Here is a 14,042-nt window from a genome sequence, read left to right on the forward strand (position 1 = left end):
CCCCGTATGGCCGGAAATGTCAAAAGTAGCCCCTTGCTTGCGGTGGCATTTATAATCAAAAGATCAAAAATACTTAAACACATGGAGCTGAGCAGGTTTTATACTGTGGGACTGATTAAAAGCACATTATGTTTTTAAAGCAACATTAGCAAGTCAACCCAAAAGCTGATTGGTAACAACAAACAAGTTGAATTAGCTTGATTTGCATCACTCCGCCATTGGCAGTCATGGGTGGGGGGGGGGGGAATTCTAGAGCTTAGCCTAGGCCCTAAGCTCTAGAAATCCCCCCCTCCCCCAAACCTCACCACCTCTCTTTCCTCCCTTGAGTCACTCTTTAGAACCTCTCTCTTTGACCAAGCTTTTGGTCACCTGTTCTAATATCTCTTCATGTGGCTCGGTGTCAAATATTGTCTGAAAACGCTCCTATGAAGCACCTTGGGAAGTTTTTATTACCTTAAAGACGCTATATAAATGCAAGTTGTTGATGTTGTCGTTATTAGCTGAAATTCACCTCACCTCCCACTTCCCTCTATAAACAATTGAAAACAATCACTTCTGAAGATGGCTCGGTCTTCTGCCGCAGAATTCTTTGTCTCCCCTTCAAACTATCTGCTTAGCTGATTCTGAACTCGCAAGGGAAATTTAAAATTAAATTATTGAATCAAAAAGAAAGATGTGTGTGTTGCATAAGTGGGGTTTTTTTTTGCATCTTTTGGTAGTATAAAGATGAGCCAGGAGGTTGCAAACTTGAATGCTGAGCCTGGATGTCAGCACAAACCCTCAGCAGAATACTGTATAAAATCTCAGAATGGCACACAGATAGTAGCCTATATATGAAATATGGACACAAGTATCTGCAGAAAATCTAGGATTACACTCATGATGGCTTATCATGCAGAGAGTATAAAACCGGCATTGCATCAAAGTAGGCCTATCCTTACTTGTGCACTCTTTGCCCTGCAGACAAACCACATGTGGGGTAAGCGACTGCTTCAGAAGGTCCGTTAAGCTTTGAAATGTCATTTCATGGTCAGGTACATTCACACCTGCAGGGTAAGGCGATGAACAAGAGATAAATAGTATATTTGCAAATAAGATGAAGAGATGCAGCACATGGTTTTGTAGAGATGGATAACAAAATGTCTTTACTCGCAGCCTATTGACTAATCCCCACCCATCAAAAATAACTACACCTCATTTGCTTTGCACAGCTATAACTAAATAGCTCTCTAAAATAAACAAGGGATTTGATCCCTGTCGGGTGAGACTGCTATACTGCGTTCTGATATAACCACAGTTACAATAAATGTCAGAAAAAGCAATTTGAAAAATTATCAGCAATTTCTCAACAATTCTTTCTGAAAGCGTTCGCCCATACGGAAAATGAAAATTAGAGGGAGAGTCGTTCCCAAGCTGCTCCACTGCACCTCCAATGGCTAGATTAAAGCAGCCCCCGGTGAAGGGCTGGGCGCAGATCATCCGCCAGCCTGAGGTCTGTGCATCGCTTAGGAAGACTGAAGCGTTGGATGGAAAACAAAGGAATTCACATAGCAATAAAAGAAATATAGAATACTTCAGTAATCAGCATGTTGGAAATGGTCACTAGGGAGTACAGTTTCATCCACTCACTATCCTTAGGAAAAATTTATGCACAGTTTATAGTGCTGTTATTCACATTTCCTTTTCATTAAAATAGTGGAGAGGAGAATATACCCATATGTTTATATTTACATGGTGACCCATCTTAGCATGAGTAAAAGTTAAGACCAAAATAAATCCTTATCAGTTCTCGTTTTCCACTCTCAGACGTGGCAGCTACTGTTTAGAGAAAAGAATAAAGTTTAAGTTTCTATTCAATGCCAATGTCCTTAAAATACCTTTTTAGCACTCGTAACAGCAGCAACAAAAGAAAAAGCAAATTCAAACTATTGAACCAGATCATCCAGGCAGATAGCTGGAACCAAAATCCAACAATTCCAAATCCATAGAACCCAATAAAACATAGCAACAGAAAAAGAAAATGCTGGAAATACACAAAAGGTTAGTCTGCATCTGTAGAGAGAAAAAAGACAAGCAAAGACAAGACCCTGCTTCAGAACTGAAAACTGAAAGACAAACCAGCATTTTGGGAGAATTGGTAAAAATGGAAGGGGGAAAAACATCAGATACTCTAATTAGACGGGTTGTATGACCTGTGACCTGCTTAAAAGAAAAGCAAGAATCGGTTAGATGATATAAAAAGGTCACATCCCAGTGAGGGAATGGAAAGGCATTATCAGATGGCTAAGATAGTGAGAGGCACGCCAACAAACAAGGTGAGAAAACAGAGAAATAAAGACAGCCTGCGGGTGCAGATACAAAATGAAAACTGAAATGAGCAAAGTGCACAGTGGGTATGTAAAGTTCAGCAAGGATGAAAAAGAAACAGGCCAACAGCAAGGGCACAGCCCTAACTCTTCGCCAGAATCGTGTTCAACAAACGTTCCATAATAGGAACGTCAACCACCCCCGCACTCCCCTCCCCACCCCCCTACTGAAGTCCCAGGCACCAACAGGCCTACCACACCTTGCTGTGAAAAAACTAGGGAGGAATACAGCTAAAGTCTGAAGCTAAAAGTCAACACTCAGACTAAAGGACTGTAGTGTGTCCCGGAGAATGATGAAATTCGCTTTGAACTTAGCTGAGACAGTGTGGGAGGTTAAGGACTGAGAGGTCAGAGTGGGAACAGGGGGAATAAATGATGAATTATGGCAAACCACAGGGAGCGCAGGGTCACATTTATGGACAGGATGAAGGTGTTTGGCAAAGCAGTCACCTAATCTGCATCTGGTTCCTCCAATGCAGCGGAGATTGCACAGCGAACAGCAAAATAGTATATTGGTGGAAAGTGTCTCACCATCCCTGGGTATGTCCTGTCGCATCGGCAGACAGACCCACCAGAGTTGACGGTACAGTGACATACAGTCAGGAGGGAACGGCCCTGGGAGTCCTCAACATTGACTCTGGACACCATGAAAACTCATGGCATCAGGTCAAACATGGGTAAGGAAACCTCCTGCTGATTACCACCTACCGCCCTCCTTCAGCTGATGAATCAGTCCTCCTCCATGTTGAGCACCACTTGGAGGAAGCACTGAGGGTAGCAAGGGCACAGGATGTACTCTGGGTGGGGGGCTTAATGTCCATCACCAAGAGTGGCTCAGTACTGACCGAGCTGGCTGAGTCCTGCCACACTGGGCCTGCGGCAGGTGGTGAGAGAACCAACACGAGGGAAAATCCTACTTGATCTTCTCCTCACCAATCGACCTGTTGCAGATGCATCTGTCCATGGCAGTCCACGATTACCACACGGTCCTTGACGAGGCAGCATTTGACAGAGGTGGCACCAAGAAGCCCTAGTAAAATTGAAGTCAATGGGAATCAGGGGGAAAACTCTCCAGTGGCTGCAGTCATACCTAGCACAAAGGAAGATGGTAGTGGTTGTTGGAGGCCAATCAGCTCAGCCCCAGGACATTGCTGCAGGAGTTCCTCAGGGCTGTGTCCTAGGCACAACCATCTTCAGCTGCTTCATCAATGACCTTCCCTCTATCATAAGGTCAGAAATGGGGATGTTCGCTGATGATTGCGCAGTGTTCAGTTCCATTCGCAACCCCACAGATAATGAAGCAGTCTGAGCCCGCATGCAGCAAGACCTGGACAACATCCAGGCTTGGGCTCATAAGTGGCAAGGAACATTCGCGCTAGACAAGTGCCAGGCAACGACCATCTCTAACAAGAGAAAGTCTAACCACCTCCCCTTTACATTCAACGGCATTATTATCGTCGAATCCCCCACCATCAACATCCTGGGGGTCACCATTGACCAGAAACTTAACTGGACCAGCCATATAAATACTGTGGCTACAAGAGCAGGTCACAGGCTGGGTATTCTACGGCGAGTGACTCACCTCCTGACTCCCCAAAGCCTTTCCACCATCTACAAGGCACAAGTCAGGAGTGTGATCGAATACTCTCCACTTTCCTGGATGAGTGCAGCTCCAACAACACTCAAGAAATTCAACACCATCCAGGACAAAGCAGCCTGCTTGATTGGCACCCCATCCAACACCCTAAACATTCACTCCCTTCACCACCGGCCCACCGTGGCTGCAGTGTGTACCATCTACAGGATTCACTGCAGCAACTCGGCAAGGCTTCTTCGACAGCACCTCCCAAATCCACGACCTCTACCACCTAGAAGGACAAGGGCAGCAGGCACATGGGAACACCACCACCTGCAAGTTCCCCTCCAAGTCACACACCATCCCGACTTGGAAATATATCGCTGTTCCTTCATCGTCGCTGGGTCAAAATCCTGGAACTCCCTTCCCAACAGCACTGTGGGAGAATCTTCACCACACGGACTGCAGTGGTTCAAGAAGGCGGCTCACCACCACCTTCTCAAGGGCAATTAGGGATGGGCAATAAATGCTGGCCTAGCCAGCGACGCCCACATCCCATGAACGAATAAAAAAAAACATGGAAGGAGTGTATGAGGCCCTGGACAGTGGTGCGGTGGGAGGTGAATGGCATATGTTGCACCTACTGATGCTGAACAGCAAAGTTCCATGGGAAGACAACTGGGTGTTGGGTGGTGAAAGAGTAACCCAAGATATTCCAGAGGGATTAGTCCCACTACAAAGCAGAGGAAAAAGGTGGGGATTATGTGCATGGCAGTGGGATCATATGGCGGCAAAGATGACCTGGGAAATGTGGAGGCTGGCAGGATGGAAAACGATGGGGGGTGGGTTCTATCATCATTACGAGAGCAGGGAGAGGGGCAATTGCAGAGGCATGGATAATAAGGCAGACACAGTCAACATTTTAGAAGCTCTGGTGGAGAAATTGGGAGAAATGGATGGAACATTTATAGGAAGCAGAGTGGGAAGATGCAAAAATGCTTGTTGGAATCAGTGGGCTTTCCAGATGTTTATTACAAGTCCACTGCCAGAGATATAGAGAGAGAAGTTCAGAAAGGGAAGGGAAAAGTTAGAGACGGACCACATGAAGGGAGGTATGATTGAAAACTGGAAGCATAAGTAGTGAAATTCTCAAGATCAAAGAGAGAGCCAGAAGTAGCACCAACACAGTTGTCGATATAATAAGAGGAACAGATCAGGGAGGGGCTTTCGTAGGATTGGAACGAGGAGTGCGCCACATATCCTACAAGAGGACAGGCATAGCTGGGACCTCGGCCAGGTTCCATAGCGACACCTTTTACCTGCAGGAAGTGAGTGGGTTAACCAAGGTGTTTAAGATGAGCACAGGTTCAGCCAGGCGGAGGAGGGTGGTGGTAGAAGACGACTGGATGGGCTGCTGTTGAAGAAATAAAAATATAGCACTCCCTATTTAAAAAAAAAGTCATCTGGCTCAACTGTTTTTAAGCACTTACTTAAACTGTTGACCGTAGTCTCACCCAAAACATTAACCAGTATTTGTCTTTCAGGTGTTAACTGACCTGCTCAGCACTTCCAGCACATTTATTTCAGATTTCCAGCATTTGTGTTTTTTCTTTTTATCTCTACAATATAAATCTAGCCCTGGCTGTTGAAATCAGAAATCGCCGTACTTACCTAGAACAAGTGCTGCTGTGGGAATCTCTCTGCACCGCATCTGATAGCTCCAATCATTTACTTTTGAATGAGGTTGTGCGTGGGATTTTTTAATAAATGCTAATAAGCTATCAAATATCTTCGCATTCAAATTATCTTGCAATTTCTGTAATAAAAAAAAAAATCACAACATACAATGCCTGAACACAACATATTCATCTGAAAACACACAGGGCTAGTCACATCAAACAACAGGGAAACTGCTCCAGCAACAGAAAATACCTTCAAATTAACCTCAGGACACAGGTGGCTGTAATGTTCAGAGGGCTTCTTAAACTCCCACTATAATTTTGGTGGAAAACTCCCAGGAAATGGCACAAGCAGCCATTTATACAGTTTCTCGTGTTTCCGCTGAAATTACAGTGGGAGAAAATCGGGAGAACGCTGCAGAGATTCTATCCCAGGGTATCGCTAAGTGCAATTAGCCTTCAGAATATTATAGCAATTAGCCCTCTTGGCCTTAAAACAACATGCCAAGTTACACACAGCTGGACCATTAGCAGCAGAATAACACACGGTGCATAACGTGTTATGTTCCTGTCATTGTAAAACAACATACCCTCCCGAAGCACGGTTACAGATCTCCGAAATACTTGGTAACAAACGGTTTCAAACTGATTGTATTTAAATACAAAATGGTACATTCGGGTACCAAATCAGTTTTGTGGCTATTCAGAGTAAATGCATTTTGTTTATAAACTACATGAATCGTCAGCATGCAACATTTTTATTCAAGAAGTATGGGCGCTACACACAAGATGAAAATTAATCCATAAAAATCAACCAGAACTGTTGCACCTATGGCTGTAACAGACCCATTTTACAGGTTCTGCAGCTTTGGGTATTTGAGCGTTAACAAGACAAGGCAAGATTTCAGTTTTGCAATTATCTCACCAGGCTGGATTGTCAAGGTCCCTCCATCTTTTTTTTTTAAAAAACAGGGTCGTTCAAACAGCAAGAATTCATATCCATGTTGCTTAGCAGAGCGAGGCTTAGAGTGTTTTCAACATTACGAAGCTTCAGTAGTTAATATACACTCCTAGCGTTGACTGATAAGATCACAGTCCAGATAGTGTCTATGAGAATATGGCTCATGCCAGGAACCATTGATCATTAATTCATTCAGAACTAAAGACTGAGATGGGCTGAGGAAAAATGGTGTAGATTTGTGTACAGGAATTAAACTGGCAACAAAGCTTTGAACTAAACACCAAAACTGGATTATAAGCAAACAAAGCTTAAAACATTGAAGCTGTCTTATAACTCTAGGTTTACCAATTTTAAGAAAATATATAAAAATGAACGGACGGTGCATTCTACCGAACTGGCATATAATGCTAAATGATGATAAAATAGCACAACCTAGAAATTGGATTGCGCTGTGCCCATTTATCAGGCATAAAACAGGGGCCTAAGGGTCCAATAGGGCGGGCGGTGTGCTGCACTCATACCGCGCCAGAAGTGCACCGCCTGCCATATTGGTAAAGGCTCCTCCATAGATATCCAGAGTGCATGCCTGAAACAGGCGTTAGGCTCTTTGCATATGCAAATAGGGGGCCTAATGCCTCTTTGAGGCCCCCTCCCCTTGTAGATTTGGATTGCACATGACCGCAGCATGGGGCGTGCTGAACCGCTGGAAGCTGCCACCAGAAAGGCAAGTTTAATTTTTTTTTAACCTAAAATTGTGGAGCCGGAAAGAGCAGGCGTTCTCCTCCTGGCTCCACGTTAAATCCACGGGCCACTGCCGGCCACATCTTGCCCCCTCCCAATTGATCCCCTCCACCCCGGACTCTCATTATACCTCAGTTGGCATTCAGGCTGGCTGATCTTGCTGTCTCTGGGAACCAGCGAAATGCTCACAGCTCATCGGTTATAAGCAAACGAGGCCGGCGGACCAATTTGCCGTGGTCCTGCCGCCGTCATCATTAGGTGCGTGCAGCGTGCACCGGGATCGCATTCCGATTCGGGCGTGGATCCAATTCTAGGCCCATATCTGTGCAAAAATTAGTTTATACCCCAAGCCTTTATAATTGCATTTTGTGCATTAAAACCGCTTTAAAATGATTGTTGCCACGCAGAACTTTCTCAAGCAAGAACAAAGCCATCCCATTTGATCCTCATCAGAAACTACACCATAGTCTCCGATTACATCCCTCTCATCTGCTGCTTGTCGAGGTTGAATCCAACAGTCTGCAGTCATGGTGTCCTACTTAGCCCCAAGCAGAGCTTCAAACCCAAATCCAGCCCATCCCCAAGATCGCCTGTTTCAATCTTCAAAACATCACTCACCCCCACTATTACTGAAACTCTCAACCATGTCTTTATTGCCTCCAAGCTCAACTTTCCTAGTACCCTCCTGAGCTCCATCTTATCCAACCTCCAAATCATCCAGAACTCAAGCACACTAAACCATACTTAAGTAACTCTCGTCCACCCCCCCCACCCCGCCCCAGCCACAACAGTCCTCGTTGATCTTGATTGACTCTACGCCTCACATCATATCGATTTCAGAATCCTCTTCCTCATATATAATTTCCCCTTTCCCTATCTTTCCTCTGCAACCTCTTCTAACTCTACGGCCCAGCTCACATCCTCTGTTCTTCTGATTCTGGACTACTGTGCATCTATCTCCCTCTGCTCCACCACCGGGTGGCACAGCCCTCAACCATCACAACCCTATGCTCTGAAATTCTCTTCCTAAACACCTTCCCCGTGCTCATTTCTCCCCACCTTCAAAAGCCATTGCTTCAACCACCGTCTCTAACTTTGTCCCACTTTCTGCTCAGTGTCTGATCTGCCCATATGTGAAGTGCTTTGGGGCTTTTTACTACGTTATAAGGAGCTCTATAAGGTTAAGCTGGTGTTGCTGGTTCGAATTAGTTTGGGAACAGACAATTTGTGTGGAATGTCCCCTGATGTGACATCATAAAGTTCCATTCCAATGACATCATAGACAAGGATGGTGGGTTGTGGGTAATATTCCTAATTTTTTGATGTCATTAAAGTATCACATGACATCACATCAGATCAGGGGAGTTCTGCAATCAAGAGATTGCCTCGCCAGTTGTCTAAAGTGCAAGGGATAGCTTAGTGGCACCAATAAGTGCACAGAGCTCCCTTTAGGATTATATAGCAGCTCTGAAGTTTGTCTTTCCCCTTTAATCACTAAACATGCCCTCCCATTTCTCCCCCTTCCCTAGATAAAGAGTAAACTTAAACAGCATTTCTGTAAGAATAAAATGCTGAAATTAGATGATTAATCTGCACTAAACTAGGTTGTCAGCACATTTAAGTTCAGTGATCTTGGGCCGTATCTATTTAGGCAGAAGCACAGCAAAAATCCAGTGTGAAGTGGGGGATGTTTATGGCAAAAGTGCAATTTTCTGATTATATAAATCAATTAATGACACCTGCTCTTCAATTCATTCCAGCCCTAATGTATTATTCAAATCTAAGCCAGACTCCTATAGTAGAGCTTACCTCAGTTTCCTCTTTCATTTGTTGCCGTAGTGACTCATAGGTACTAAATCGCAACCTGTCATTCTCGGAAACAGCTTTGCCTTTATTGAAGAAGTCAGCTATAATATAGAAAGCAGAATGTATATTTGGTCAGACTAAACAACACTGTTAATACATATCTCAACTACTCAATAAGCCACAGTTCTGATCAACCGTTCAACCATTAAAAGCTCTTCAAAAGATTTGAGAAATAAGTGTTCTAAAATATTTTAGTATTTATTATACCAATGCCACCTTCCCTATTTTATGTATATATTCAGTCACTTTCTTTACCCGATAAAGCCAAAAGATCCAGTCCAAGCACTTACTGTGGGGTGAGCAAGAACAGGTTTTAGTGATGTTCAGCTCAACTTCACATGGTCAGTTTTTATAAAAGGTACAGCAATATAAGTGGATTTAACTGATTTAACTGCAATTCTTACTAAAACTCAATGTATGATCTCAGACAGCTGAGAACTGTTCGACCTCGCAACAGCTGATATATATTAAATTTGGTCCCCGGTACACATATTTCATTAAACTCATAAGTATCTGCTGTACCAGTAACCCCTGTAGGTGGCCCTGTGATCAATGTTAAAGGAGTCACACATTTTAGTCTTTTTCTGCCTTGATTAAAATTTTTACTTGAACATATCAGCCTCTCCCAAAAGTCTGGACATGGGGTTGATATTTTTGCCCTGTGACTGTGAGCTGAATTTAGATTGTGCAATAAAAACAGAAAATCCTGGAGAAGCTCAGCAAGTCAGGCAGCATCTGTGGAGAAAGAAACAGAGTTAACGTTTTAGGTCAAAGTTCTACCCTGAAACGTTAACTCTGTTTCTTTCTCCACAGATGCTGCCTGACTTGCTGAGCTTCTCCAGGATTTTCTGTTTTCATTTCCGATTTCCAGCATCCGCAGTATTTTGCTTTTGATTTAGGTTGTGCAGTCTGATCGTGTACAGTGTACCTAGTTTCCCAGGTATCTTTGGGATTTCTTTTTCTTTACCTGCTAGCAAGAGGACAAATTTCAAAATCTTTACTGAGGTAAAACTTAGATTTGAGTGTTTTTAAACCAAAAACAGAGAGTCGGTGTGTGAGGGAATTAGAAAAAAAGTGTTCCGATTGCACACCTGTTGTAGCTTTTGTTTTGTGTTTTATAAACTTTAAAAAAGGAGAATTAAACTGAGGTGAGAAAAGAGAGAGAGAGAGAGAGAGAGATAGAAATACAAATAGAAAGGCAGGCAGAAAAAGAGCAAAGAGACAGAAGCAGATGAGGAGACACAGAGAGAATCAACAATGCAGAGACAGGTAAGACAGTGATCATATTCTCCAAAGCCATGGGAGATAAACTAGTTTTATTAAGAGAATTATGTAAAATGGTGCTAAAAATCTCACAGCAGACTATCTTAAAGGTGCAAGATTAAACTGTTGTTGCAAAAATTCTGAACTATTCAGGTACACAAAGTACTAAAATTGCCATTGATAACAACTGAAATGTAAACATTTGCATTTTAAAAAATAAAATTACAATGTAAATATCACTACAGACAATAAGATACCACATCTTCAGAATATTTTAGTGATCTTCTTTTGGATGGTTTATTTAATCTCTTTAAAGGCACTGGGCAGTCAGTTTCTACAGATAAATTTTAAATGTGGACAGTTTTACAATATTAAAGACTTGAATTAAATTATACATTTTCTTCCTCCAACTTCGTAATCTTCATTTCCCCCCTGCCTACTTTATGTTTTTCCTTTTCTGCCTGTGAAAAAAAGATTTTAGGTAACATGTATGCGAATATCATTCCTCCTACAAGGCAAGGTTCAGAAAGATAAGGAGGAATTTGACAAATTAACTAGACATAAAAGTTAGCAAACAGGATGATAGATTAATAGCTGGGGAATCTTCAAATATGAGATGAATAGAGTACAAAAAAGGTATATCTCTATAAGGCAAAAGGGGGATTATAGCAAAGAAAAGAGCTTTTTGAATGAATAGGGATTGAAACTACACTTTAAAAGGGAGTTAAATGGTAAAAGTAGAGCTAACAATACTAAAGAAAATCATAGAACACCAGGTTATAGTCCAACAATTTTATTTTAAAATCACAAGCTTTCGGAGATTATCTCCTTCGTCAGGTGACTCACTCACCTGACGAAGGAGATAATCTCCGAAAGCTTGTGATTTTAAAATAAAATTGTTGGACTATAACCTGGTGTTGTAAAATTGTTTACAATTGTCCACCCCAGTCCATCACCGGCATCGCCACATCAAAGAAAATCATGAGGAATATAAGAAAGCGTAGTAGAGGTAAAGAGAGAGATTAAAACGGTGAGTGGGGATCAAGAAAAAGACTATCAGATAATATACAAGGAAATCGAGGGCTTTTATAAACATAGTAAAAAAAGAGAGAAGGTTGCACCATTCAGGGATGAAGAGGGAAATCTAGTTGTGGAGGATGAAGCAATGGTAGAGAGACACACACACACACACACACACACACACATATATATATTTTGTGCCAGTTTTTAAGAAAAGATGGTGGAAGCGAGGAGCAAGTGGAACAGTCGTTAAAGGCAACTTGTATAAGAGGATTTGGTTCCGAAAAAATTAGCAAAGTTCTTGGTAGATAAGTCACTGGGCCCTGACGACACACACACTGGGCTAATGAAAGAAGTCAGAACAGATAGCAGAGGCCAGAATCACAATTGTTCCCAACTGGGGTTGATGATGGCAGTTTTGAAAGGGAGGGAGACTGTACCTGAGGTGAGGAAATAATTTGCACTTTTCCAGGGAGGGAAGTTGGTTGGTCAGCAGCTTTGTGGGAATGAGGTCAAGGGAACAGGAAATGGGTCTCATGGACAAGATGAGCTCAGAGAAAGCATGAGGGGAGATAGGAAAGAAACTAGAGAAAGATGTGGGTTCAGGGCTAGGGTAGGCCAAGAAAGAGGGGGGGGGAGGGTTGCGGCAGGGGCAGCTGGTGGTCTCAATCTTATTTACAAAGATCTCCATGAGCTCATCGCACTTGTTGTTCATGGGAATGGCGGAGGGGGCAGGGGAGAGGGGTTTAAAGAGATGGTTGGTAGTGAAGAAATGAAGCCGGGTGTTATCCTTGCATTTCATGATGATCCTGCAGTGGTCAGCGGTTTTGGCAGAGGAGAGCAAGGCCCGATTATGCTTGATGTAGTCCAGCCAGATGTGGCGATGGATGGCTAAACCAGTTGAGTGCCAGATACATTCAAGTCTTCAAGAAGATGAAAAGACAGGTAGGTTAAAAACTGCTGTGAGAGGCGCTAACTGGAATTTGGAAGACTTGTTTAAAGCGTTGTGTTTGTAATAATCTTTTGCCAGCGAATACTGCATTGATACAGTGGAACACTGAGTAGTAGAATGCAGGCACATCTTTTTGCATACAGTGTAATTCTTGATCCTGGCTAAGGAGAACTTGGGTACTATCACAAAAGGGGTTGGGAAATAGAATGCTATTATACACTTCTTAGCTGCCAGCTTCAAACTCCAAAGGAAGATAAAAATTTTCTTTGAGTTAATGGCTACTTCTCAGTGCAAAAATGAAGGCTTTCCAAATTAGTTTTGTTATTTGCAACAATTCGACTTTCTTGGGCAAAATCAATGGTTCTGAATAAAATGTAGCCGGGGTGGGGGATTATCATTTTACAATCTATCAAATAAAATCAACATTTTGTTTTAAAAAGATTTTTGACTACTTGCAAAATAATTTTAAAAATGGAAGTATGTACAGCAGCATAGTAGATCGGTGTACCAACAAAGCTGACTCTAGCTCTTGTAATAGACTCGTGCACACCATGGCCCATGTGTTATGTTTTCTATCTCTACAGTGTCATTGGAGGAAGTATGGAGTAGCAGCCAGGCGTGAGAAACCAGGAGAACTGGTCAGCACCTTAGCACTTATTCCAAACCTGTTTGTGCTTTGACACAAAATACCACTTTATATCTTTTGTTGCGGAATAATAATTTATTTTACAATGGCGGGGGGAGGAATTAAAAATTTGGGGAAAAGTACATGAACAACGGGTGATAACCACAAAATGTGGAATGTCATTAGAAATAGCAGTGCATTTTACTATAAAATACAGTACCTAGTTATCCAACATTGTACACATGAACCTGGACACAATTCAGTCTAATTAAACCAGCGGGCACAAACCTGTGACAGAAGTCTTTCTCTTTTTGGAGTCTTTTGGCTTGAAAACAAAGCAACCCTGTATGGCGAAAGGAAGAAAATCAAACAGTTTGCAACTGCATAGTGTTACAATTCTTAACAGTGTAGAAGAGTTCACTGATCTCAGGCATTACCAACAGAAGGGGAGATAGTTAGTGCTTGGAACAGCTGGCATCTGACCGTAATTAATTTCTTTAGTTGTAACATTCCAGAGGAATTTAATTTAAAAAAAACTCAATTAAGTGTTAGCATCGTGGAGCTTTGAGGATGCACAGGTGCAGAAATATTTAATGCGTGCAAGTGACTTGTAGGGTTTTGCTTTTCTAACTCTGGAATATTGAGACATACATATTCCCAAATGATACACTAGACCACTATGACAAAACAAGGTTTCCCCTTCCAAATCCCACCTCTCCTCCTGAAGCTGTTGACTCATGGTGGGATACAGTTCCATGGGTGCCTTTCCCAAATGGCTATTCATGTGTGAGTCTAGCCAGTGCTTGTTGGGACGACATTCAATAATGGGGAGACCCTCTTCAGTTGAACCTAATCGTGTCCTCATCTCACACCCACACAGGCAGGCTTTCCAGTGAGGGTCACTGGACAATGGCTGATTTTTCCTCTCCATGGTTTGAAGTGCTGAGGCCAGTTGTAATACCCCTCCTGCCAATCCATCTGAATCAGCTAACT

General features: G+C 42.6%; 1 protein-coding gene across 3 annotated transcripts in view; it reads right to left on the reverse strand.

The window, feature by feature from the left end:
• Positions 1 to 14,042, reverse strand: part of orc3 (origin recognition complex, subunit 3) — a 75,931-nt gene that overhangs the window by 57,325 nt on the left and 4,564 nt on the right. For all 3 annotated transcript variants that reach the window (XM_067984900.1, XM_067984903.1, XM_067984902.1), the window contains exons 2-5: positions 13,338 to 13,392; positions 9,133 to 9,230; positions 5,614 to 5,758; positions 942 to 1,046 (exon numbers count right to left, since the gene is read on the reverse strand). In XM_067984900.1, the coding sequence (XP_067841001.1) occupies positions 942 to 1,046; positions 5,614 to 5,758; positions 9,133 to 9,230; positions 13,338 to 13,392 (403 nt within the window). The remainder of the gene's footprint in view (positions 1 to 941; positions 1,047 to 5,613; positions 5,759 to 9,132; positions 9,231 to 13,337; positions 13,393 to 14,042) is intronic.

The sequence above is a fragment of the Heptranchias perlo genome, chromosome 5 (genome assembly GCF_035084215.1).
Source record: "Heptranchias perlo isolate sHepPer1 chromosome 5, sHepPer1.hap1, whole genome shotgun sequence".
In the NCBI taxonomy this organism is placed as follows: Eukaryota; Metazoa; Chordata; class Chondrichthyes; order Hexanchiformes; family Hexanchidae; genus Heptranchias; species Heptranchias perlo.